The following is a 26,579-nucleotide window of genomic DNA, read 5'->3' on the forward strand; positions in this document are numbered from 1 at the left end:
CACTGGAAATGTTTGGGCTGCTATAACAAAATACCTTAGCCTGGGTATTTATGAACAACACAAGTCTCTTGCTTACCATTTTGGAGGCTAGGAAGTCCAAGATCAAAGTGCTAGCAGATTCAGTGTCTGGTGAAGGCTCTCCGCTTCACAGATGGTGCCTCCTCACTGCATCCTCGCATGGCACAAGGTGAGGACAGCTCTCTGGGCCTCCTTTATAAGGACACTGATCCCATTCACAAGGGTGGAGCCCCCATGACCTAATTACCTCCCAAAGAGGTAACCTTCTGTTAGCTAGTAATTAGGTTTCAACATAGAATTTGGGGGGGGGGATGCAAACTTTCAGACCATAGCAATAAGTTTTTGTAAGATTTTTATTAAAAAAACCTGCACCTCAAAAGTATTCACGCTTAAAGGAGTTAAGGTTATCCTTATGACATCTCTCTGTCCTCCCTCTAATTTCACCAGGATAAATGATACTCTTGCACACAGGCCTATAATAACCATGTGGGTCTTCTTGCTTATGGTGATTGGATGTGAGTTTCCAGTCACAGACAGTGGTAAGACTGATGCAACACTACTAGCTTTTGTGGCTGTGAGTTATCTGATGTAGTGCTTATCTGAATTCTTAGCCACAATCTTAATTGATCCCAAGGTTTAAATGATCCCAAGTATTTCTTCTATTTGGCCATTAATTAATAGGATTTCCATATCCACGTCTTCACTCATATGTTCACATATTTCGATTGCACTTTTACATTTGCATAGGGTCCATGGTGGTCCAGTGAGAAGAGGGCTAGACAGGAAAAAAGAACATGTGAAACATAGAATTGGCTCTGCAGGAACTAGCTCGGTGACCTCTGGGCAAGTCGCTAAAACATTCTGTGCCTCAGTTTCTTCATCTAACATGAGGAGGTTAGAGCTACCTCTGTGTCTCCCAGTGCTAACATTTAGTGGTTCACTAGCTATTCCTTAACTAAACATTTAGAACAACTTACTGAGTTTTTATATATTTTTTCTAAGTGACTACATTTTATTGCTCAACTAACAACACATGAAAAATATGCAGATTATTGTGACTAAGTCTTGACTGTATGAATAATGAGAATACTATTAGTAATTGGCCCTTTCTTCTGCCTATTACTGGGCTAGGGAGGCCTGAGAGTAAGAGGTACATCATAGTAGTCCCTGGTCTTAAGAAATTCACGGTCTTTTTAGAGAAAAGACTTAAACACAGGTAACAAATGAACAATAAGACATCAGAGGCCAGTGAAAGGGAGATGGGATGGATCGGTGATCTTGAGCATACAGTCAGGTAGGATTTCAGTAAGGGGACAAGGGGGAGTGGGGTATGTGGACACGGGGAGAATAGCATTAACAAAATGAGTGTGGCGGTCCCTTAAGAACAGCACCCACAGGGCAAGGACTTGTAACACCTTGGTATAGACCTTATCTTGACATCCAAACACGTGTAGGTATAGCATTCCTCATGAATTCTATTTGCTAAATTACTGTACAGGCCTATGCAAAATAAATAATTCATTAATTCCCCTTTTCAGGATGACGTTCACAGGGAAAAGGTCACAGTTAATGAGACAGTGGAGAGTCTGAAGTTTGAAGTCTGACGACGACCTATTAGCCTTAGCTAGACTGGAGCCTTACTAGCCTAACCTTGCTTTCCTAACATTCTGATTCAGGCTTTAATGGGGTAGAGAAACACCCCTACTCCTTTATGGTGTGTAAATCAGTTGCTTTTCTGCTAAATTCAGTGACCATATTCTTTTTTATTAAAATAATAACCATTTTAAGAAAGACATTTTGCTATATTCACATAGCTTATGCTAAAATAAATGTTTCTTTTTAAGGTGCAATAGTGCTGCGTGCTGCAAAATCATGGTTTAGAATTGGATCATTAGAAATTTTGGCTCATTATGGTGAACTGGATTTATTGAGGTTAGAACATTACATTTTTTTCTTTAGCTGTGAAATGAGATTTCTCCTGTAGCTTTACTGAGAATAATTGGCATATAAAAATTGTACATATTTATATAATGGGATGTTCTGATGTACAGTGTGGAATGATTACCCTAATCGAGCTCGTTGCCATATCCATCCCCTCACATTTTGTTTTTTTGGTGAGAATACTTATGATCACCTCTCTTAGGAAATTTCAAGTATATAATACAGTGGTATTCACTATAGTCTACACATTGGGCCTTCAGAACTTATTCATCTTTTAACTGAAACTTTGTGTCCGTTGAGCAACATCTGCCTAACCCCTGGTAACCACTGTTCTCTTCTCTATTTCTATGAGTTCAACTTTTTTGATTCCACATGAAAGGGAGAAGAACAACCAGTATCTGTCTTTCTGTTGGCCTCAAGGTTCATGCATCCTGTTGCAAATAGCAGGGTTTCCTTTTTTTTTAAGGCTAAATAAGAAGATTGCACTTTATCTAAGCAAATTAGAGACAGAAGCAAAAACAAGGACAAAAGTCACATTAAAAAATGATACAAGATAGTTGGGAGGCCAGGCACGGTGGCTCACTCCTGTAATCCTAGCACTCTGGGATGCCGAGGTGGGTGGATTGCCTGAGCTCAGGAGTTCGAGACCAGCCTAAGCCAGAGCAAGACCCTGTCTCTAAACAACAACAACAACAAAGCTGGGCGCTGTGGTGGGCTGTGATTGCACCACTGTACTCTAGCCTGGGTGACAGAGTAAGAGCTTGTCTTTTAACAATTAGAAAAAAAGAGCAAAAGTAATAAATTCTTCTCTTGGAGTCCCGCAGTGCAGCTCCTGTCATGCTCTGAGGTCTCAGTGTTTGCTGGTTTCTGCGCTCACAAAATTCCTTCTTCCTCAAGTAGGCTTAGCAAGATGTTTCTTCCAACACAAAAGTTCTTTCTTTGAGAGGAATTCTGTTTCTGTATATTAAGATAATCATTATTTTATCATTAATTAAGATAATCATTAGATTATCTTAGATAATCATTAATCATTAGATTATCTTAATCATTAGAAATATTTTTCAATGAGCTTAGCAGCTTAGGAGCTTCTTGAAAGTTATATTTCACTTCTCTGGCACTTGATTACATGTTCACCACTTCATCCTTGATGATTAGCCTCTACCGGCTAATAGAATGTTACTGTCATTTACTATATATATTTCATATATTTGCACATATATCCACACAAATACACTCACATGTATATGCGACACAGATTTAGATATTATATGAACCGTATTGTTTTGACTGGTTTTTAGTCATTTAGTCATAACTAAACCTAGATTGTTGTTTTCCAGATTCTGTCTTATCTAATGCAGTCAACACTAGTTGTTAGTCAACCAGAAAAAAAGTAGGTTAAAATAGGGAAGAAAAAATATGATAGAGATGTACTTTAAATATGTTAGCTTTAGACAGATGTTTACCAATTTTTTGTCATTTCCTTTGTGAAACCTCAAATAATCCTCCACAAATAATCATTCCCTGCTCTATTGCTATACTTTTTCTCTATTTCTGACATTGCATTTATTAGGTGGTAATGTCAGGATTCTCCTGTAATAATTTATGTGCTCTGTGAGGTCTGAATCTGGTCATTCATTTTTCCTAGAACGTGCCCAGGGCTTGGCAAACACGGTAGGTACCATAGACACTCAATAGATGTTTATTGAACTAATCTGAATTTATAACGTAATAGGGTAGAATCCAGTATAATCTTAGAAACATATTTTCATTTTTGATTGGTAGTGTAGAAACATTTTTCTGTGGCTTTTTTGAGAATAAAATCTTATTCTTAAAGTAGTTCTGAGCCTGATCTAACAAATTTGTAAGTGTTGAGGGTGGATTTGGTACTATATTCTGAGGAACACTCATCCTATCTCCTTTTTATCTCCAGGACATTATTAGATTTTGTCATACAGGAGCATTTTCCCTCAGTAGATATCAAAGGACCAGACAGATATGTGGTAAGTTTTGAAAGAGTAAATGTAATTCTCTTATTGGCCCATCAACACTAGCAATGACAATTTAGAACTTCAAACACTGAAGTTAGGAAAAGTGTAGATGAGATGAACCACTTCATAAAAGACGGTTGTTTTGTTTGAAAGATACTAGAAAAAAAGAACAGGTGCTCCTGTGTCCTGACTCTGCACGTTATTTTTTTGAGCAGCTTTTGTAACTTGGTCACATACGTTCTCTAATCACACATTTGGTGTGTAGATATTTGTATAGTAGTAGTTCTAAAATGAACACACTACATAAGAGTGATGTAAAAATGTGATTTTTTTATTCTTGGGGAAATTTTTTAATCTTTATAACTCTTATTTTTTTTTTCCTCTTTTCTTTTTTTTTTTATTGTTGGGGATTCATTGAGGGTACAATAAGCCAGGTTACGCTGATTGTAATTGTTAGGTAAAGTCCCTCTTGCAATCATGTCTTGCCCCCATAAAGTGTGACACACACCAAGGCCCCACCCACTCCCTCCCTCCCTCTTTCTGCTTTTCCTCCCCCCCATAACCTTAATTGTCATTAATTGTCCTCTTATCAAAATTGAGTACATAGGATTCATGCTTCTCCATTCTCATGATGCTTTACTGAGAATAATGTCTTCCACTTCCATCCAGGTTAATACGAAGGATGTAAAGTCTCCATTTTTTTTTAATGGCTGAATAGTATTCCATGGTATACATATACCACAGCTTGTTAATCCATTCCTGGGTTGGTGGGCATTTAGGCTGTTTCCACATTTTGGCAATTGTAAATTGAGCTGCAATAAACAGTCTAGTACAAGTGTCCTTATGATAAAAGGATTTTTTTCCTTCTGGGTAGATGCCCAGGAATGGGATTGCAGGATCAAATGGGAGGTCTAGCTTGAGTGCTTCGAGGTTTCTCCATACTTCCTTCCAGAAAGGTTGTACTAGTTTGCAGTCCCACCAGCAGTGTAAAAGTGTCCCCTTCTCTCCACATCCACGCCAGCATCTGCAGTTTTGAGATTTTGTGACGTGGGCCATTCTCACGGGGGTTAGATGATATCTCAGGGTTGTTTTGATTTGCATTTCTCTACTATATAGAGATGATGAACATTTTTTCATGTGTTAGCCATTCGTCTGTCATCTTTAGAGAAAGTTCTATTCATGTCTCTTGCCCATTGATGTATGGGATTGTTGGCTTTTTTCATGTGGATTAATTTGAGTTCTCTATAGATCTAGTTATCAAGCTTTTGTCTGATTGAAAATATGCAAATATCCTTTCCCATTGTGTAGGTTGTCTCTTTGCTTTGGTTATTGTCTCCTTAGCTGTACAGAGCTTTTCAGTTTAATGAAGTCCCATTTGTTTATTTTTGTTGTTGTTGCAGTTGCCATGGCAGTCTTCTTCATGAAGTCTTTCCCCAGGCCAATATCTTCCAGTGTTTTTCCTATGCTTTCTTGGAGGATTTTTATTGTTTCATGCCTTAAATTTAAGTCCTTTATCCATCTTGAGTCAATTTTTGTGAGTGGGGAAAGGTGTGGGTCCAGTTTCAATATTTTACATGTAGACATCCAGTTCTCCCAACACCATTTATTGAATAGGGAGTCTTTCCCCCAAGGTATGTTCTTGTTTGGTTTATCAAAGATTAGGTGGTTGTAAGATGTTAGTTTCATTTCTTGGTTTTCAATTCGATTCCAAGCGTCTATGTCTCTGTTTTTGTGCCAGTACCATGCTGTCTTGACCACTATGGCTTTGTAGTACAGACTAAGATCTGGTATGCTGATGCCCCCAGCTTTATTTTTATTACTAAGAACTGCCTTAGCTATACGGGTTTTTTTCCGGTTCCATACAAAACGCAGAATCATTTTCTCCAAATCTTGAAAGTACGATGTTGGTATTTTGATAGGAATGGCATTGAATAGGTAGATTGCTTTGGAAAGTATAGACATTTTAACAATGTTGATTCTTCCCATCCATGAGCATGATATGTTCTTCCATTTGTTAATATCCTCTGCTATTTCCTTTCTGAGGATTTCATAGTTTTCTTTATAGAGGTCCTTCACCTCCTTCGTTAGGTATATTCCTAGGTATTTCATTTTCTTTGAAACTATGGTGAAGGGAGTTGTGTCCTTAATTAGCTTCTCATCTTGACTGTTATTGGTGTATACAAAGGCTACTGACTTGTGGACATTGATTTTGTATCCTGAAACATTACTGTATTTTTTGATGACTTCTAGGAGTCTTGTGGTTGAGGCTTTGGGGTTCTCTAAGTATAAGATCATGTCGTCAGCAAAGAGGGAGAGTTTGACCTCCTCTGCTCCCATTTGGATTCCCTTTATTTCCTTGTCTTGCCGAATTGTATTGGCTAGAACTTCCAGCACTATGTTGAATAGTAAAGGTGACAGAGGACAACCTTGTCTGGTTCCAGTTCTAAGAGGAAAAGCTTTCAGTTTTACTCCATGTAGTAAAATATTAGCTGTGCGTTTGTCATAGATAGCTTCAATCAGTTTTAGAAATGTGCCACCTATGCCTATACTCTTCAGTGTTCTAATTAGAAAAGGATGCTGGATTTTATCAAATGCTTTTTCTGCATCTATTGAGAGGATCATGTGATCTTTATTTTTGCCTCTGTTAATATGGTGGATAACGTTTAATGGAGTTGTGTATGTTAAACCAGCCTTGCATCCCTGGGATGAAGCCTACTTGATCATGATGAATGACTTTTTTGATGATAAGCTGTAATGTATTGGCTAGGGTTTTGTTGAGATTTTTTGCATCTATATTCATGAGTGAGATTGGTCTGAAATTCTCCTGTTTGGGTCTTTTCCTGGTTTTGGTATCAGGGTGATGTTTGCTTCATAGAATGTGTTGGGGAAGATTCCTTCTTCCTCAATTTTTTGGAATAATTTTTGCAGTACAGGAATAAGCTCTTCCTTGAAGGTTTGATAGAATTCTGGAGTGAAGCCGTCTGGATCAGGGCATTTTTTGGTTGGAAGATTTTTTATTGTTTCTTTGATCTCAGTGCTTGAAATTGGTCTGTTCAGGAGCTCTATTTCTTCCTGGCTGAGTCTAGGGAGAGGGTGTGATTCCAAATATTTATCCATTTCCTTCGTATTGTCAAATTTCTGGGCATAGAGTTTCTGGTAGTATTCAGAGATGATCTCTTGTATCTCTGTGGGATCAGTTGTTATTTCCCCTTTATAATTTCTGATTGAGGTTACTAGAGATTTTACTTTTCTATTCCTCGTTATTCTGGCCAATGGTTTATCTATTTTATTTATTTTTTCAAAAAACCAACTCCTTGTTTCATTAATTTTCTGAATGATTCTTTTGTTTTCAATTTCATTGATCTCTGATTTGATTTTGGATATTTCTTTTCTTCTACTGAGTTTAGGCTTAGATTGTTCTTCTTTTTCCAATTCCATAACATGGCTTGTGAGATTGTTGATGTGCTCTCTTTCTGTTTTTCGAATGTAGGCATCTAAAGCGATGAATTTTCCTCTCAAAACTGCTTTTGCAATATCCCACAGGTTTTAGTAGCTTGTGTCTTCATTGCTATTATGCTCAAGGAAGTTAATGATTTCCTGTTTTATTTCTTCCTGCACCCATCTGTTATTCAACAGAAGATTGTTTAATTTCCATGCCTTTGGGTGGGGTCGAGCGTTTTTGTTAGAGTTGAGTTCCACCTTTAGTGCCTTATGGTCTGAGAAGATACAAGGTAAAATTTCAGTTCTTTTGATTCTGTTGATGTTTGTTTTGTGTCCCAGGATATGATCAATTTTGGAGAATGTTCCATGGGGTGATGAGAAGAATGTATATTCTTTATCTTTGGGATGGAGTGTTCTATATGCGTCTATGAAGCACAGTTGTTCTAGGGTCTCATTTAAATCTCTTATATCTTTGTTTAATTTCTGTTTAGAGGATCTGTCCAGCTCTGTAAGAGGAGTGTTAAAGTCCCCTGTTATGATGGTATTATCAGATATCATATTGCTCAGACTGAGTAAGGTCTGCTTCAAGAATCTGGGAGCATTTAAATTGGGTGCATAAATATTTAGAATTGAAATGTCTTCTTGTTGTAGTTTTCCCTTGACCAATATAAAGTGACCATCTTTGTCTTTTTTGACTTTAGTTGCTTTAAATCCACATGTATCTGAAAATAAGATTGCAACTCCTCTTTTCTTCTGAATTCCATTTGCCTGAAAAATTGTCTTCCAACCCTTGACTTGGAGCTTTAATTTGTCTTTTGAAGCCAGGTGTGTTTCTTGCAGACAGCAAATGGATGGCTTGTGTTTTTTAGTCCAGTCAGCCAATCTGTGTCTCTTCAGTGGGGAATTCAAGCCATTAACATTTATTGAGATAATTGATAAGTGAGGTAGTATTCTATTCGTCTTATTTTGTGAAAGTCCATTGCTTAGTTTTATCTTTTGCATCAGTGTGGAGGTTAGGTTCTGTCCTTTAATTTCTGAGTTCTTACTTTGCTGCTGATCCATTGTGGTGGTCAGTGTGCAGAACAGGTTGAAGTATTTCCTGTAGAGCTGGTCTTATGGCGAATTTCCTCAATGTTTGTATATCCATAAATGATTTGATTTCTCCATCAATTTTTAAGCTTAGCTTAGCAGGGTACAGAAATTGTTCTGTTTAAGTAGATTAAAGGTAGATGACCATTGTCTTCTTGCTTGGAAAGTTTCATTAGAGAGGTCTGCGGTCACTCAGATGGATTTGCCCCTGTAGGTCAACTGGCGCTTACTTCTGGCAACTTGTAGAATCTTTTCTTTTGTCTTGACTTTGGACAGGTTCATCACAATGTGTCTTGGAGAAGCTCGGTTAGAGTTGAAGCGACCTGGGGTCTGGTATCCCTCTGAAAGCAGTGTGTCAGAATCTTTGGTGATATTTGGGAAATTTTCTTTTATAATATTCTCTAGTATGGTTTCCATTCCTCTGGGGCATTCTTCTTCCCCTTCTGGGATTCCTATAACCCATATGTTGGAATGCTTCATAAAGTCCCATAATTCTGACAGTGAACATTCTGCTTTCTCTCTCTTCTTTTCTGCCTCTTTTACTATCTGAGTTATCTCAAGAACTTTGTCTTCTACCTCTGAAATTCTTTCTTCTGCATGGTCTAACCTGTTGCTGATACTTTCCATTGCATCTTTAAGTTCCCTAATTGACTGTTTCAGTTCCTTCAGCTTTGCTATATCCTTTTTATATTCTTCATATCATTCATCTCTTATTTGATTCTGTTTTTGGATTTCCTTTTGGTTATTTTCCACTTTATTAGCAGTTTCCTTCATTGTTTCCATCATTTCTTTCATTGTTTTCAACATGTGTATTCTAAATTCCCTTTCTGTCATTCCTAACATTTCTTTATAGGTGGAATCCTCTGTAGTAGCTACCTCATGGTCCCTTGGCGGGGTTGTTCTGGACTGGTTGTTCATGTTGCCTGGAGTTTTCTGCTGATTATTCCTCATGAGTGATTTCTTTTATCTGTTTCCTTGCCCTAATTTTCCTTTCACTTCCTCTTGCTCTTTAAGTTCTCGTGCCTGTGGACTAAGGGTTTGATGAGTCCTTATGGTACAGGACCAGAAGGATGAGAAGGTTGAAAAGCAAGAAGGGATAAAAGAAAGAAGGAAAGAACAAAAAGAAAATAGAGAAAGGAGAGGGGGTGGGTAAAAGGAATATTGGCAGAAAGAAGAGAGGCACAGAAAGAGGGAGACAGAGCAATATAGGTGTACAGTAGGGTGCTTTGACACAACTTTAAAGAAAACCCACCTTCTGGGAGTGCCCAGTTGGGTGGTTCCCTTCAGGTCAGCAGCTCTTTGCTAACCTGGTCAGACACAGTACCCCACCTCCACCAAGCAGAGAGGAAAGACAAAAATGCTATAAATCAAACCAAAACAAGCAAACAGAAAACTTTACGGGATAAAATTGGGTGAAAAACCAAATGATAGTGGTAGAAACACTAGCCAAAATGAAGTTCTAGTTATTGAAAAAGGCAGGAATGGGAAATTATAATTAAACTAGAAAAATTGAGAAAGAAAAACGATCTGTATGGAAAAGGTTGAAATTAAAAATAAAACAACATCAACAACATCAAAATAAACAAAAAAAATAACCAAAAAAAACAAACAAAAAAAAACACAACCAAAAACAAAGCAGTATGTATATGTTGTTGAATATCGTCTGGGCAACACGTGGTCTTCTGGGGTATGAGATGTTAATCACAGTTCTGATATGACTGGAGGCTGCTGATTTCTCAAACCCCAGCAGGTAGACACCCTAAATATCTCTTCAACCCACTTAAAAGGCACTTTGAACTTGTAAACTTGCTGAGCAGAAGCTTTTTCAGGAAGGTGCTTGTCCCTGGAATCACTGCTGAAGTGGCTATCCACTTACCCAGTGTGCCAAAACCGGTCTCACTCTGCCCTTGGGGGTTAGGGCTGCAAGGTGGCTCAGACCCCACCCTTAGGCTACTCGGTTGCTAGGTTACCAGCTCCCACCCGGATTCTAGCTCTGCGACCCTAAGGGTGGAGCTTGCTGGGGCAGATCACTCAAAATGGCTCCCTATGGCCCACAGCCAAACACTATTAGCTCCGTCTGGCTCAGCGGCTCAGACTGGGGCCCTAGACAACGGCCAAAGTTCTCTGCACTCCTGCTCAGGCTCTCCCCAAGGCAGTTCAACTGAGTGCCAAGTCCAAAGACACCAAAACAGTTCACAGGTAAGGCCTTTCCAGTTTGCAGTCCCGCTGCTGCTGAACTTACAGTTGTGGGCGGATTTAGATGGATTGAACACACGCGACCACTTGCCGTTTTTCCACTGTTTTAGTCCTCCTCTTGGGGTCCAGAAGTCTCTCGCTGACTCCCTGTATCCTCACAAGGGTGATGATAGGTAGATCCCACCAGCCAGAGATGCCTGAAGTCCTATCTCCCCAGACTCATGGTGCCCAGATGCAAGGAAGCTGTTACTCGGCCGCCATCTTGCCAGATATCTATAACTCTTATTTTTTAACAGTCACGGAAAAGAGAATTCTATTATTTTTCTTGGTGATACTTTTCAATGTTTAATAACTCCTATTTCTGAAATTTAACTCCTTTGTGCTAAATTCTATTCCTTTTACTTTTTTTGTTGGAGAAGCTTGATTATATTATATAATGTGTATTATCCCTGGATGAATAAAATTAGTTTCCTCATTGTTCTTACATATTCTTTTTTTTAATTTTTTTTTTTTTTTTTTATTTTTTGTAGAGACAGAGTCTCACTTTGTGGCCCTAGGGAGAGTGCCTTGACGTCACAGCTCACAGCAACCTCCAACTCCTGGGCTTAGGTGATTCTCTTGCCTCAGCCTCCCAGGTGGCTGGGACTACAGGCGCCCACCACAAGCCTGACTATTTTTTTGTTGCAGTTTGGCCAGGGCCAGGTTTGAACCCGCCACCCTCAGTATATGGGGCCGGCACCCTACCCACTGAGCCACAGGTGCCGTCCTTTAAATTTTTTTTGAGAGAGTTTTATTACGTTGCCCTCTGTAGAGTGCTGTAGTGTCACAGCTCACAGCAACCTCAAACTCTTGCCTCAGCCTCCCAAGTAGCTGGGATTACAGGCCTCACCACAACGCCCAGCTGTTTTTGTTATTGTTGTTTTTGTTGTCATTGTTGTTTAGCAGGCCTGGGTCGGGTTCAAACCCACCAGCCCCGGTGTATGTGGCCGGTGCCCAAAACTATTGAGCTACAGGTGCCAAGCCTTTCAGGCATATTCTCATTTTCAATCCTTTAGTCATCTTTTGACCCACCTTTGAATTCTTCCCATATTCACCTTGTGACTTACCAGAGCATCCTAAAAGAGTATACCTTACCAAAAATCTAAAAAATGTTCTAAATTCTATTTTAGGATTTTTTTTCTATTGTGGTATCTGAAACTGCACAACTTATTGCCTTATGGATGTCTGTTGGTTTTGCTCATGGTAAGTTCTATGTTGATATTTCAATCTTCTGATGAGAGAGTGTTAGTTCGTTGAAGTAGATGACTTCCTTCTTGGCTATTTAAAAATATTCCCACTGATGAGTTGTTCTTTTAATATAGTCACTCCCCCTTATCTGGAGTTCCACAGTTTTAGTTACTTCTGCTAACCTGTGGTCCAAAAATATTAAGTGGAAACTTCTAGAAATAAGTAATCCATAAGTTTTGAATTGGTGCTCCATTTTGAGTGTATGATGGAACCTTGTCCAACACGACTCATCCCTTTGTCCAGCATGTCAGGTTGTAAATTCTTCCTGCCTCTTAGTCATTTAGTAGACCTCCAGGTTATCAGATCAACTGTTGGGGTGGCGCCTGTGGCTCAAAGGAGTTGGGCACCGGCCCCATATGCCGGAGGTGGCGGGTTCAAGCCCAGCCCTGGCCAAAAACTGCAAAAAAAACCCAAACAAACAAAAAAAATATATATATATCAGATCACACCTTATTTTACTTAACATTGGCCCCAAAGTGCAAGAGTAATGATGCTGGCAAGTTTTTATAATTGTTCTATTTTATTATTAGTTATTGTTCCCTTGTAAGTTAAGTTTTATCATAGGTGTGTGTGTATAGGAAAACTCACAGCAGATATAGGACTCTGTACTATTTGTGGTTTCAGACATCTACTGGGGGTCTTGGAATGGACCCCGCTGATAAGAGGTGACCAAACTTGTTTTTGGTATGCAAATTTGTTTTTAGCAACAGAAACAGATTTTTTTTTTCATGTTTGAAATGGCTGGGAATGGAATGGTAATCACAGAATAGGAAGATGTTACCTGTAAAGCTTTTTGACTTTAGGATTACCTGTATGAGCATTAGGTTTATATCTCTTTAAAGCTACTAAAATTTCTTCTTAATTATAAAAGTATCAAATGCTCATTGTAAAACTTAAAATATACGTAAATGAGTGGAAACTCCATTCTCCAAAGTAATCACTGTTAACCATTTCGTGCCTATTCCTTTTTTTTGTTTGTTTGTTTTGAGACAAAATCTTACTTTGTTGCCCTCGGTAGAGTGCTGTGGCGTCATAAACTCATAGCAACCTCAAACTCTTGCTTGGGCTCAAGGGATTCTCTTGCCTCAGCCTCCTAAGTAACTGGGACTACAGGCGCCCGCCACAATACCCGGCTATTTTTAGAGAAGAGGTCTCGCTCTTGCTCAGACTGGTCTGGAACCTGTGAGCTCAGGCAATCCACCTGCCTCAGCATCTCAAGAGTGCTAGGATTACAGGAGTGAGCTTCCACGCCTGGTCCATTTCATACCTATTCTTCTAGACTTTTTTTCTAGTATCCTGTAGCTCATGACTGTCATGGTAGTACATATTCACAATTTTTGTCTTTTCCCCTTTTTAAAACCTTTGAAAATTAACCTTATTTCTTTATTAATCTCAATTTCATTCTAAGAAATACATATAATTTAATGAATGCTAGAAATTAAGGATAAACAAAGAAGGGTTTTATTCCTATGGTATGTGAAATCTTTGTGGGAGGATTATAAAATAAAAGGCTAAATTTAATTTTAAAATATAGTTTTAATGTATATGAAGCTACTTGATATCACCAATTAAACTTTCAATTTATAATCTAATTTTGTTTCATCTCTAAAACAAATGGCATTTCTGTGACCTTTTCTATTCTGGATAATTTTATAGATTTCAAAGAAAACTGCCTTTTTATTATGTTTTTGGAATTTTTTTGTTTTAGGTGTTTGTAATACCGATAACTTCAGTTTGTTATCCATTACAATTGACTATGGTCCATTTGGTTTTATGGAAGCCTACAATCCAGGTATGTAGGATTTATATTTGTGTGCACACACACCCCCATACACCCCTTATTTCACAAAAAAATCATTGTAGGTTTATTTGAAATAAGCTATTATAGGTCATATAGTGGTGGAGTACTAGGAAGAACGGGTTTCATTCATAAAATGGTCATTTTTATGTGGCTTTTAGATCTTCTGGGCATCATAAGTGATATAATAATGAATCCTTTGTAGGCTGTGCCTTCAAGGAGTTCTATATTAGAGAAAACGGCATGAAGTATACCAGGGAATATGTTGTCAGACAGACTTGGCTTTGAATTCTATCATCTGACCTTCCATGCCTTTGGAAAACTTATTTAACCTCTCCCTGCAGTAACGTAAAATATAATAATACAGTACTTATCACAGAGAGATCAGAGGAGGCTTTGTGGAGAACATGCTACTTAAATTGGAGATTGAAATACATATATAATAAACTAGAAGTTCTTGTAGATTAGAAATGTTTTTCTCTATTAGACAACTTTTTCATATTTTGAAAGCTTTTAGTGTATGTTGGTATTAACATGTTTTTTATTACTTTTGAATTAAATATTTAATGTGAGAAAGATTTTTTATTTTTTTTTTTGACACAGAGTCTCACTCTGATGCCCCACGCTAGAGTGCCATGGCATCACCCTAGCTCACAGCAACCTCAAATTCCTGAGTTCAAGGGATCCTCCTGCCTCACCCTCCTGAGTAGTTGGGACTATAGATACCTGTCATAACATCCAGATAATTTTTTATTTTTAGTAGAGATGGGGGTCTTGCTCTTTCTCAGGCTGGTTTGAGAATCCCTGAGCTCATGTGACCCTGCCATGAGAAATCTTGAGCTCCAGAGTGCTAGGATTACAGGTGTGAGCCCAGCCATGAGAAAGGGTTTTATTTAATAAATATAAAGTTATGAAGTTTAAATATAAGCTTAAAAACAAAGAAAGTATTTATTGTAGTTATCACTCCTGTAAAGCTGTAGTATTTTGTTTTAAATACAGATTTTGTACCAAACACATCTGATGACGAAAGAAGATATAAAATAGGGAATCAAGCCAGTGTTGGAATGTTTAATTTAAACAAGTTATTACAAGCTCTAAACCCATTACTGGATCCTAGGCAAAAGCAACTGTGAGTAAATCCTACATCTGCGAATAAAAGCTGCAGGAAAATATTTTTGTATAACAATTTTTTTTTTTGAAAAGTAAGAAATTAACATTCTAAAAGCCATCTTATTATTTAGTCCCTCGTAAAAACTATTTCAAACTGTATTTTTCTCTAGTACAATTTATGCCTTTTTTCTCATAGTTTTTAGGATTAAAATTTTTCTTATTTATTCCTTTTTTAGATATTATGAAAATTTTTGTTTCCTATTTGATCAAAGGGTTATTTATCACTATATTCTTTTTTTTTAGAGACAGAGTCTCACTAGGTCACCCTCGGTAGAGTGCTGTGACGTCACAGCTCACAGCAGCCTCAAACTCTTGGGCTTAAGCAATTCTCTTGCCTCGGCCTCCCAAGTAGCTGGGACTACAGGCACCCGCCACAATGCCTGGCTATTTTTTTGTCGTTGTTGTGGTTGTCATTGTTTGGTTGGCCCAGGCTGGGTTCGAACGCACCAGCCTCGGTGTATGTGGCTGGCGGCGTAACCACTGTGCTACGGGTGCTGAGCCTATCACTATATTCTTAATTCCCAAGTAGTTAGAATTATTTTGTCTATACCTTTATGATCAAATAGTGTGCTTGGTAAAATCTCTATTATTCAAAATGTGTTAAGATTTCTTTATGGCCCAACATAGACCATTCTGGATATGTTTGATGGTCATACATAAAAATGTATACTCTGTAGGCAGAGGTTTTGATACATCAAATTGAGTAGATTATTGTATTATTCAATCCCTTTATGATCCTATTTAATTTTTTATCTGTTAGGTGAGTTTGTTAAGAGATGTATATTAAAAGCTCCTCCTTTAATTGTATTTTTAGCAAGTTATTTTTTCTAATTTTCTGTAGTTTACATATTTTGGTACATGTTACTGCTACATGAGGGTTGTTTACTTAGATTTTCTTCAAAAAAACTACCTTTTATTATCCTAACAGTGACCTCCTTTTTCTGATTCATACTTTCTTTTTTTCTTTTCTTTTTTTTTTGAGACAAAGGGTCTCATTTTGTCACCCTCCGTAGAGTGCTGTGGCATCACAGCTCACAGGAACCTCAAACTCTTGGGCTCAAGCAATTCTCTTGCCTCAGCCTCCAGAGTAGCTGAGTCCACAGGCGTCTGCCACAACCCCTGCTATTTTTAGAGCCAGGGTCTCCTCTTGCTCAGGTTGATCTTTAACCTGTGAGCTCAGGCAATCCACCTGCCTCAGCCTCCCACTGTGCTAGGATTACAGGCATGCGCCACTGCCCCCAGCCTCTGATTTATACTTTCAATGCTCAATTTCAACTTATCTGACATTAATATTGCCATTCGTGTTTTCTTTTTATTGAATTTTCTTTGAATCTCATTTTACCTTCTACCTTTCTTTTTCTACCTATCTTCATTTAAAGTGTGTTTCTTGTAAAGACAAATAAAGTATATAGCCACGTTATAATTGAATGTGCTGGTTTCTGTCCTAAAATTATTGTAACAATCACTATATGTTATTTATTCTTTTTATCTTACATGGTACTTCATCTTTATTTGGCTATTGGTTTTCCCCCCACTTTCCTTATCTCTTTCTTATTTTAGCTATCTAATCATCCTTCCACCCACTTTGATTTGGAAACTCTACTGACAAAAAATGTTTTTTATTCCTCTGCCACTTTCTGTACTGTTACATGAAAACAAGTTTCCACATATTTTCTCTAAGATTCTATTTGCCCATTGCTTTCTCTTTCATCCTAATAAGATGAGACCGTTAGAATGTTTTTTTTAATTAATTTTTTTTATTGTTAAATCATAGCTGTGTACATTAGTGCAATCAAGGGGTACAATGTGCGGGTTTCATATACAATCTGAAATATTCTCATCAAACTGTTCAACATAGCATTTATGGCATTTTCTTAGTTACTGTATGTAGGCATTTGTATTCTGCATTTAGTAAGTTTCGCCTGTACCCATTCTAAGATGTACCATAGATGTGGCCCCACCCATTACCCTCCCTCCACCAAAACCTCCCCCCCCCTTCCCCTTCCTTGGCCCTTTCCCCATAGTCTTGTGCTATAGTTGGGTTATAGCCTTCATGTGAAAGCTACAATTTAGCTTCATAGCAGAGCTGAGTACATTGGGTACTTTTTCTTCCATTCCTGAGATACTTGCTAAGAAGAATATGTTCCAGCTCCATCCATGCAAACATGAAAGAGGTCGTTAGAATGTTTTTATGTTCTGCATCTAGTTACCTATCTGCTGCATTTTTCTAAGATAGTTTAGTACTTTGAACTTCAGATTATTAGGTTTTCCTTTGTAGTATCTCTCCTGGGTTAAGGTCTTTGGTGTCAGCATCTCCCCCAGCCCCCACTTGAAGTCATTTTTCTGTTCTTTTATCGTGGTTCCATCTCTGTTTTGAATACTTTCTTTACTCAAATGAGCTATATAGGTGATATGTTCTCTGAATCCTTGCCTCATTATTAGTACAGATATTTTTATTTTACTGTGACAGTGATTAATATCTAGGGTATCAGCTAGAATGTGGATTCAGTTGTGCAAAATGGTCTATTACCATGTCTATCAATCCCAGATCTGAGCCATCTTCTCCAGACTAGTTTTTATCAGTAATAAGCTGGTTTTATTTTTATTTGTTTATTTATTTTTTGAGACAGAGAGTCACTCAGTCACTCTGAGGTTGAGTACCATGATGTCATGGCTCACAGCAACCTCAAACTCTTGGGCAGCCTCCCAGGTAGCTGGGACTACAGGTACCTGCCATGATGCCAGGCTAGGGACTTGTGTTTTGCTCAGGCTGGTCTTGAACTCCTGAGCTCAAGCAATCCACTTGCCTTAACCTCCTAGAGTGCTAGGATTACAGGAGTGAGTCACCTCTTCAGGCCTAAACTGAGGTTTTAATCTCCATCTATCTACTGTTATGCTAAAGAGTAAAGGGAATCTGGTTGCCTTTTTTTAAACAACAGAGTAAATAATAACTAGACAAATTTGCAATTTTATAATTGCTCAAATTGAAATACATTTATCTGTATGAGTAACCATGAATGATAATCTGAGTACACTAATAATGATATAAAACATTAAATATCCAACCATTGAGCTTTTGAGGGTAGGGACCACATTTTATTTTATCTATTTCTTTTCTTTCTTTTTTTTTTTTTTTTGAGATAGTTTCACTTTGTCATCCTTGGTAGAGTGCTGTGGTGTCACAGCTCACAGCAACCTCAAACTCTTGGGCTTAAGCGATTCTCTTGCCTCAGCCTCCCGAGTAGCTGGGACTACAGGCACCTGCCACAACGCCTGGCTATTTTTTTTGTTGTTGCAGTTTGAACCGGCCACCCTTGGATATGCGGCCAGCGCCCTGCCACTGAGACACAGGCACCGCCTGGGACCACATTTTAAACACTTCTCTATTTCCAATGTGAAGATAAAATATATTTCTCTTCGGCTAAGCACCTATGGCTTAAGCGGCTAAGGCGCCAGCCACATACACCTGCACTGGCAGGTTCGAATCCAGCCCAGGCCCGCTAAACAACAATGACAGCTGCAACCAAAAAATAGCCGGGTGTTGTAGCGGGCACCTGTAGTCCCAGCTACTGGGGAGGCGGAGGCAGGAGAATCGCTTGAGCCCAGGAGTTGGAGGTTGTTGTGAGCTGTGACGCCATGGCACTCTACCCAAGGCGACAGCTTGAGGCTCTGTCTCAGAAAACAAAACATATATTTCTCTTCCCACCCTCCCTATCTCCTATCCCCCAGGTAAAATTTACCCTGTTTCTAGTACAAGATTCCATATGGAAAGGCAAGCCATATAGTGATTTTATTTTCTTTTGTAGAGACAGAGTCTCACTTTATGGCCCTCAGTAGAGTGCTGTGGCCTCACACAGCTCACAGCAACCTCCAACTCCTGGGCTTAAGCGATTCTCTTGCCTCAGCCTCCCAAGTAGCTGGGACCACAAGCATCCGCCACAACGCCCGGCTGTTTTTTGGTTGCAGTTTGGCCGGGGCCGGGTTTGAACCCGCCACCCTCGGTATATGGGGCCAGTGCCTTACCGACTGAGCCACAGGCGCCACCCCATATAGTGATTTTATTAATCCCAGGTAGCAAAAATACTTCTTCATTAAAAGACAAAAATTTTGTATTCCATCTATAGTTTCCTTAAGTTAATTTAAAAATATATTAGTAATATTGTTATATAGTTCAAAATCAAAGCTCTATAAAACGATATTAAGCAGTCTTGTTCCTATTTTTCTCTCCATCAAGTTTATACCCATTTTGCCCTGCAGGGTTCATTCATTCAGTGAATATTTATTGAGAGGAATTAGGTGCTCAATATGTGTTAGATGCTGCAGGGTGCTCAGGATACAGGAATGGAAAAAAAAAACAAACAGGAAAAAAATTGTGCACTTATGGTGATTACTTCTGCTGGGAGATAACAGACCATAAACAAAACACGTTATCTAATATATTAGTAGATAAATACCACAGAGGAAAACAGAGCAGGAAGTAAGGAGCCCAGAGAGCAAGGGGTTTGCAGTTTTAAGAGACCTCACTTGAGCATAGGTATTGCAGGAGCAAGTGAAGCAGTTATCTGGGGGGAGAATGCTACTGGTTAGGGATTGGCCTGTGCAAAGGCCCTCGGTGTTAGTGTGTGTGGTGCATTTAGGAAGAGCAAGGAGGCCAGTGTGTGGCCGCAGCAGAATAAGCCAAAGAAATGTTAAGAAATAGTCTGTTTAAAGATGAGTTTAAGGTTAAGAACTCTTTAATTTTTCTATCTTTATGAAATGTTTCATTGTTTTTTCATACTTTTAGACAAATAGAATATTATACTAGCATAGGTGTATGTATAAGTAACGATATCATTTTGGTAAGGTCTTATACAGGCCATAAATTTCAGGTACAATTTAAAATAGCACAATTAAAAATGTATTTATAATGCATTATTTTGAGCCTAAGATAGTTTTAAAAATACACCAAAACCCTTTGTATAAAACTCTTTTGGTGTCATAGAGTGACAATCTTTGAGACAATAAATTTACATTGACAATTTTTTCTGCGGTGTAAGGTATAATTAAACTACTAAACCAAAATCAGCAACATGTAATCGCCACGTTATTTTACATACAAAAAGGTTCATTTTGTTCTTATGCAATGTAATTCAAGAACGTTCGGAGTTTAACTTTCTTTCCTTTCTTCCCTCGTAGTGCTGCTCACATTCTTGAGGGGTACCCTGCGCTTTATTATACAAGGTTTGTCATTTTTTAATACAGATATTAAAGCATCTTGGTTGGTTTGAGGACAATTCTTAGTGAGAATTTTAATAACAAAATTTCTCCTTTAGATTTCGAAAATTGTTCAAAGCCAAGTTGGGACTACTTGGAGAAAGGGAGGGTGATGATGATTTAATTGCATTTCTCCTGCATGTGAGTTTATTGTTTTATCTTTTTTTTTCTGGTTAACATTTGATACAGCATGTTTTTGAATTATTGGGATTGATAAATATAATTGCTTTCATTAGCTCATGCAAGAGACAGAAGCTGATTTTACAATGACGTTTCGGCAGCTTAGTGAGATGACTCAAAGCCAGTTACTAGAGCTCAGCATTCCCCAGGTATGTTATTTGTGAAACTTGGCTTCCCTTAATTCCGTTTTTTTTTAACAGGTTTATTGATACATAATTTATATATCATAAAACTTCACCTCTTTTAAGTGTGCAAGTCTGTAATTTTTCATAATTAATGGATTCGTGGAAGTATCACAATTGAATTCTAGAAAAATTTCATCACTCTACAGAGATCCCTAATGCCCATCAATTCCTGTTTCCACTTTCAGCCCCACACAATTGCTGATCTACCTTCTGTCTCTAAAAGTTTTTACTTTCTAGGTATTTCCTATAAATAGAATCATATAATGATGTGGCCTTTTGCATCCGGCTTCTTCACTTTGCACGTTTTGAGATTTATCCACGTTGCAGCCTCTGTCAGTAATTCTTTCCTCTTTATTATGGTGTAGTAGTCCATTGTATGGATATACCCCAGTTTGCTTATTCATTTACCTTTTGGTAGATATTTGGGTTGTTTCTATTTGGGAGCTCTTATGAATATATGCTGCTGTGAACATTCATGTACGGATTTTTGTGTGGGCATATGTTTTTATATCTTGGATAGATATTAGGGAGTAGAATTGCTATATTGTTTAGTAAATTGTATGTTAAACATTTTAAGTCTCGTATTTTGCTGTGTATAACGTGCTCCTGTGTATAAGGAACACCATGTTTTTGGCCTAAACTTTCAGGAAAAGTAATCTTTTGTTTTAATTTTCTAATTCAAAATTTTATTTGTGTTTAAGGACTTGTATTTTGTATTATATAGGGCTTTCATTAAAAATATGAGCTAGATGCCTTAACCATTGGCATGTGTTTTTGTGACAGCAATCTGCTTACGAAATCTGGTGAATGTTAAAGTGATTTTTCATAAGCACTTTGAAAATCCAGAAGTTGCTAGAAATTTATAGTGTCTTGAATGCACAGATCCCAAACTATTATTATTATTATTATTATTGAGACAGAGTCTGACTTTATCACGTTCGGTAGAGTGCCATGGTGTCCTAGCTCATAGCAACCTCAAACTCTTGGGCTCAGGTGATCTTCTTGCCTCAGCCTCCCTGGGACTATAGGCGCCCGCCACACTCCTGGCTATTTTTAGAGACAGAGTCTTGCTGTGGCTCAGGCTGGTCTCAAACTCCTGAGCTCAGTTAATCCACCTGTCTGGGCCTCCCAGAGTGCTAGGATTACAGGTGTGAGCCCCTGCGCCCGGCTTCCAAACTATTAATTTGATACAGGAAGTGAAAATAATGTCTAGAAGTCCATGTCATTTGAAAGAGTAGGTCACTATAGTAATAGTGGTAAATTTTCATTAGCCCTTAACTTACTTTCTGTCAACAGACACACAGCAGTATCTTACTGTCGTGCTGACCTCCGCCCTATGAAGCCTCTTCTAAAGGCATTGTCATGGTCATGGAGCACTTAGTCTGTAGTCCTGGTGGTAGAAAGTCCCTTTAGAGCATGCTTTGAGCAGTTCTGGTGGGAGAATTTCATATTTGTGTATGCTTTGAGTAAGCAGTGAGTCAGTGAGTAAAAGAATGTCTACCTGTTCGTTAGAAAATATGGAAAAAATACAGAAAAGTATTAACCCGTAGGCTTCTTTGAAAATATCAATGATTCATCTATCACAACCAATTATCATTTAACTAGTGATAACTACTAATTATCATTTAATGTGTGAGAAAAATGAGACAAAAGTAATGGTAAATTGTCTTATTCGAGTTTAAGACAACTCGATAATTTAAATGCTTAAATTATCAAAAGTTGGGAAAATGTATTTATTTATTTATTTATTTTGAGATAGAGCTTCACTTTGTCACCCTCAGTAGTGCCCTGGCATCACAGCTCACAGCAACCTCACAAACAAACTCTTGGGCTTAAGCGAGTAACTGGGACTACAGGCCCCTGCCACAAAGTCCGGCTATTTTTAGAGATGGGGTCTTGCTCTTGCTCAGGCTGGTCTCGAACCCATGAGCTCAGGTGATCTACCTGCCTTGGCCTCTCAAAGTGCTAGGATTGCAGGTGTGAGCCACCATGCCCAGCGTAAAAGTTGGAAAATTTAAATAATCATTGCAGTTGTAATCATATTAAGATTTAATTTCTATGTCTTTTGACTATGAAATCTTTTCACCTAACTACCTAGGCAGAACTAATTGCTTATTCCTTTGTTTTCTCTTAGCCATATATATATATATATTTCCATAATATTTCTCAAATGGCATTGAATTCTTTGCTTATATACTTTCTTTCTTAAAGTCAGGGACTGTGTCTTATTAATTTTTATATCCTTCTTTCTTGAACATAGTTCCAGCTCAGAGCTGACGTTTCATAAATGTTTATTAAATGAATTAAATGAATTCATAGGTAACTAAATAAAATGTGATTGCAAATTGTTTTTAGAAGTAAATTATGCATTAAGGGAGTTCCATATATACTTTGATAGTGTAAAGTATTCCTCATGTAATTTCAGTTTATGAGAATTTTGTCTGTGTATTAAATCATCCCATTACATGGATTTCTATGAATGTTAATTTTGGACTTGAATGATATATAAGAAAAGGGAAAATACTTCTTTTTGTGCTATTCCTATGAACACTTGACATAACATTCTTTGTAAAAAGCTAGAGAAGTTACTATTAAAGAGCATAAAGAATTTAAAGGAACATAAAGTTAAAATAAACTAAATAAATATTAATATAATAAGCAATGTTACTTTATTTTCATCTAGCAATTCTGGGCACTGAAGACAGTTTCAAAACACAAACTCTTTCCTGCCTGGGTGTCCCAGTACCTTTTGTGGCTAAAGAGGTAAAGTCATCTAATCACCTGCAAAGGAAGCATGCAATGTATCATTTTATCATCTTCCACCTGTCAGGTTCCCCGCTTCCTTTCCTTGTTTAGCATTTCCTTTTACTCCTGGGTAAAAGCAGTGGCTGAGCTGTCTATGGTCACACCTCATCCACGCAGAGGGCACTCAGCTGTTCACCTCAACTCTGATAACGCTGATAGGTTTCTAGAGCCCAAGCGCTGAAGCTCTAGGTGTCCTGTAGACCCTTTAGGCTTTCCTCTGGTGTGAGAAGTTACTTGTTTGTTTGTTTGCTTATTTATTTAGACAGAGCCTTAGTCTGTTGCCCTAGGTAGAGTGTCATGGTGTCACTATATCTCACAGCCACCTCAAACTCATGGGCTCAAGTGATTCTCCTGTCTCAGCCTCCCGAGCAGTTGGGACTACAGGTGCCAGACAGGAAACCCGGCTAGTTTTTATGTTTTCAGTAGAGATGGGATCTTGCTCTTGCTCAGGCTAGTCTCGAACTCCCAAGCTCAAGCAGTCTACCCTCCGAGAGTGCTTGGATTATAGGTGTGAGCCACCACACCCAGCTGTTACTTTATTTTATAACTCACTTGAGTTAGAAGCAACCAGCATGAAGAATAAAGATGTTGAATGTTGCCCAGTTTCTTGTCCCAGCTGCTCAGGAGGCTGAGATGGGAGGATCCCTTGAGCTCAGGAGTTGGAGTCTGCACTGTGATCTTGCCACTGCTCTCCAGCCTAGATGACAGGGACCCTGCCTCTTTAAAACAGAATAAAAAGAAAAAAAGACAATGTTGTAAGTTGTAGGTACTGGCAGCTGAAGGGAGAAGGAAGACAGGAAAACCACAGGAAGCGCATGAACAAATAGCCCTGCAGTTTAATAGCTACTAAGGGCTATTTATAAAGGGCCCCTTTAGTAATGAAGAAAACATTAAATTAGTTTTAGAAAACTATGTTTATATTTAGGTTTCTTTTCAGACAAAAAGATTTTTTTTTTAGAGACAGAGTCTCACTTTGTCACCCTCGGTAGAATGCTGTGGCGTCACACAGCTCACAGCAACCTCCAGCTCTTGGGCTTAGGTGATTCTCCTGCCTCAGCCTCCCGAGTAGCTGGGACTACAGGTGCCCGCCACAACGCCCAGCTATTTTTTGTTGCAGTTTGGCCGGGGCCGGGTTCGAACCCGCCACCCTTGGTATATGAGGCCAGCGCCCCCACTCATTGAGCCACAGGCGCTGCCCCCAAAAGATTTTTTAATTGATTAAAATAAAAGAAGGTTTGGTATTGCCTAAAACAGCCAAACAAGGTAGTAAATACACAGAAAACAAATGCAGTGTTTTCTGTCTGCCTTTCAAACACTGATTCAATGTGATATTTGAATGTTTTTTCTCATTTGTCTTATGAAATAATTCCCTCCTGTTTGCAACAAAGAAACAGTTTGGGGAGATATGGTTAATTTTATCCTTTGTTTTATTCATTTTTAGTAACATGAACGACTCGGATTCTGAAAGAAGAAAAAGAATGACAGGTATGTAATCCTTTCGATTATTCTGCATTATGGATTATCACATAAAAGCAACATTCTTTGCAAACCTAAAGCAATGACTTAAGAGGACTGAGGTTTTTTGCTTTGTTTTGTCTTTAACTAAAATAATTATAGATGAGTATGTATCATTTGAGTTGAAGTGTCATGTATGGGTCTTTTTTTTTTTTTAACTTCAGCAGGTGACTTAACATAGAACATGATAACTCTGCTTTCAATAATTTTGTATACTAATATTTTCTTTTCTTTTTCTTTCTTTTTTTTGCAGTTTTTGGCCGGGGCTGGGTTTGTACCTGCTACCTCTGGTATATGGGGCTGGCACCCTACTCTTTTGAGCCACAGACACCGCCCCTAATATTGCTTTAAAAGTCAGTGAAGAGACAAGGAAGGTGTTTTGGGGTGTGGTAGAAACTAGAGCGTGGGTTTTAGAATCTGGCCGATGAATCTTGTCTCTGCCACCTTTTAGTATGATCTGAGAGATTACTTAACTCTCCAAGTTTCAAGCTGTGGTAAATTGGAAATATTTTGCAAGGGTGGTGTAACAATGAACAATATAATATGTATAAAGTATCACCCAAACAAATTGCTATTCACTTTTTGAAAACCTCTAATCTCTCTTTTTCTGTGTCTATTGATACGGAGAAAATATAGTCATAATTATTCTATGGTATCATCTCAGATCTTTTCTTCCACGAAAAGTAAATCAAGTGTTTTTTTTCTTGTGATTTCATTCTTTATAATGAAACTTTTTTTTTATAATGAAACATTTTTAATAGCTGCATAATATTTCTTGGAATGTATATGAAATGTTTGACAACAACCTATTATTGTTTGTGGTTTTCCCTGAGTATAAATAATGCTTTTTATGTTTAAATTTGTTTCCTCAGGGCGGCGCCTGTGGCTCAAGGAGTAGGGCGCCGGTCCCATATGCCGGAGGTGGCGGGTTCAAACCCAGCCCTGGCCAAAAAACCAAGAAAAAAAAAAAAAAAAAAGAATTAACTAAATTTGTTTCCTCAGACTATAATCCAGGGGAAATAGAATATCTAGATCTCAGTGCAATTATATTTTTGGAGTGTCTATCATGTTGGCCGATCATTAATACTGAGTTGAAATGGAATATGCCCTCCTTATAATGTGGCCTGTGCAGTTGAGAATCATGTAACTTTGATTTGTGCAGTCTTTTGAGAATTTCTCTTATACCAATGGTAATAGCATCTTCTCTCTCTGACTAGTTGAGAAATTATTTTGGAAAAGGCTCATTGCAAATGAAGATATAGTTCTTGGAATTTTTCTAGGTGTGCCATTATTATTATTGTTATTATTATTATTGCAGGTCGTTTTTATTTATTTATTTTTTTTGGCCAGGGCTGGGTTTGAACCTACCACCTCCAGTATATGGGGCCGGCACCCTGCTCTTTGAGCCTCAGGCACCACCCAAGGTGTGCCATCATTATAAGGTGTTTTGTTTTTTTTTTTGAGACAGAGTCTCACTCTGTTGTCCCAGGCAGTGGTGTCGTCTTAGCTCACAGCAACCTCAAACTCCTGGACTCCAGCAATTCTCTTGTCTCAGCCTCCTGAGTAGCTGGGATTACAGGTACCCACCACAATACCCAGCTCGTTTTTCTACTTTTAGTAGAGACGGGATCTTGCTCTTGCTCGGGGCTGGTCTCAGAGTTCAGAGCTCAAGCAGTCTCCTTGTGTTGGCCTCCCAGAGTGCTATAGGATTAC

General features: G+C 38.3%; 1 protein-coding gene across 2 annotated transcripts in view; it reads left to right on the forward strand.

The window, feature by feature from the left end:
• LOC128572974 (protein adenylyltransferase SelO-like) overlaps nucleotides 1-26,579 on the forward strand; it is a 38,249-nt gene that overhangs the window by 10,211 nt on the left and 1,459 nt on the right. For both annotated transcript variants that reach the window (XM_053573147.1, XM_053573148.1), the window contains 10 exons: nucleotides 1,863-1,950; nucleotides 3,890-3,959; nucleotides 11,843-11,915; nucleotides 13,669-13,752; nucleotides 14,758-14,887; nucleotides 20,104-20,148; nucleotides 20,241-20,322; nucleotides 20,418-20,510; nucleotides 23,230-23,309; nucleotides 24,793-24,836. In XM_053573147.1, coding sequence (XP_053429122.1) covers nucleotides 1,863-1,950; nucleotides 3,890-3,959; nucleotides 11,843-11,915; nucleotides 13,669-13,752; nucleotides 14,758-14,887; nucleotides 20,104-20,148; nucleotides 20,241-20,322; nucleotides 20,418-20,510; nucleotides 23,230-23,309; nucleotides 24,793-24,836 — 789 coding nt within the window. The remainder of the gene's footprint in view (nucleotides 1-1,862; nucleotides 1,951-3,889; nucleotides 3,960-11,842; nucleotides 11,916-13,668; nucleotides 13,753-14,757; nucleotides 14,888-20,103; nucleotides 20,149-20,240; nucleotides 20,323-20,417; nucleotides 20,511-23,229; nucleotides 23,310-24,792; nucleotides 24,837-26,579) is intronic.

The sequence above is a fragment of the Nycticebus coucang genome, chromosome 20 (genome assembly GCF_027406575.1).
Source record: "Nycticebus coucang isolate mNycCou1 chromosome 20, mNycCou1.pri, whole genome shotgun sequence".
Classification (NCBI taxonomy): domain Eukaryota; kingdom Metazoa; phylum Chordata; class Mammalia; order Primates; family Lorisidae; genus Nycticebus; species Nycticebus coucang.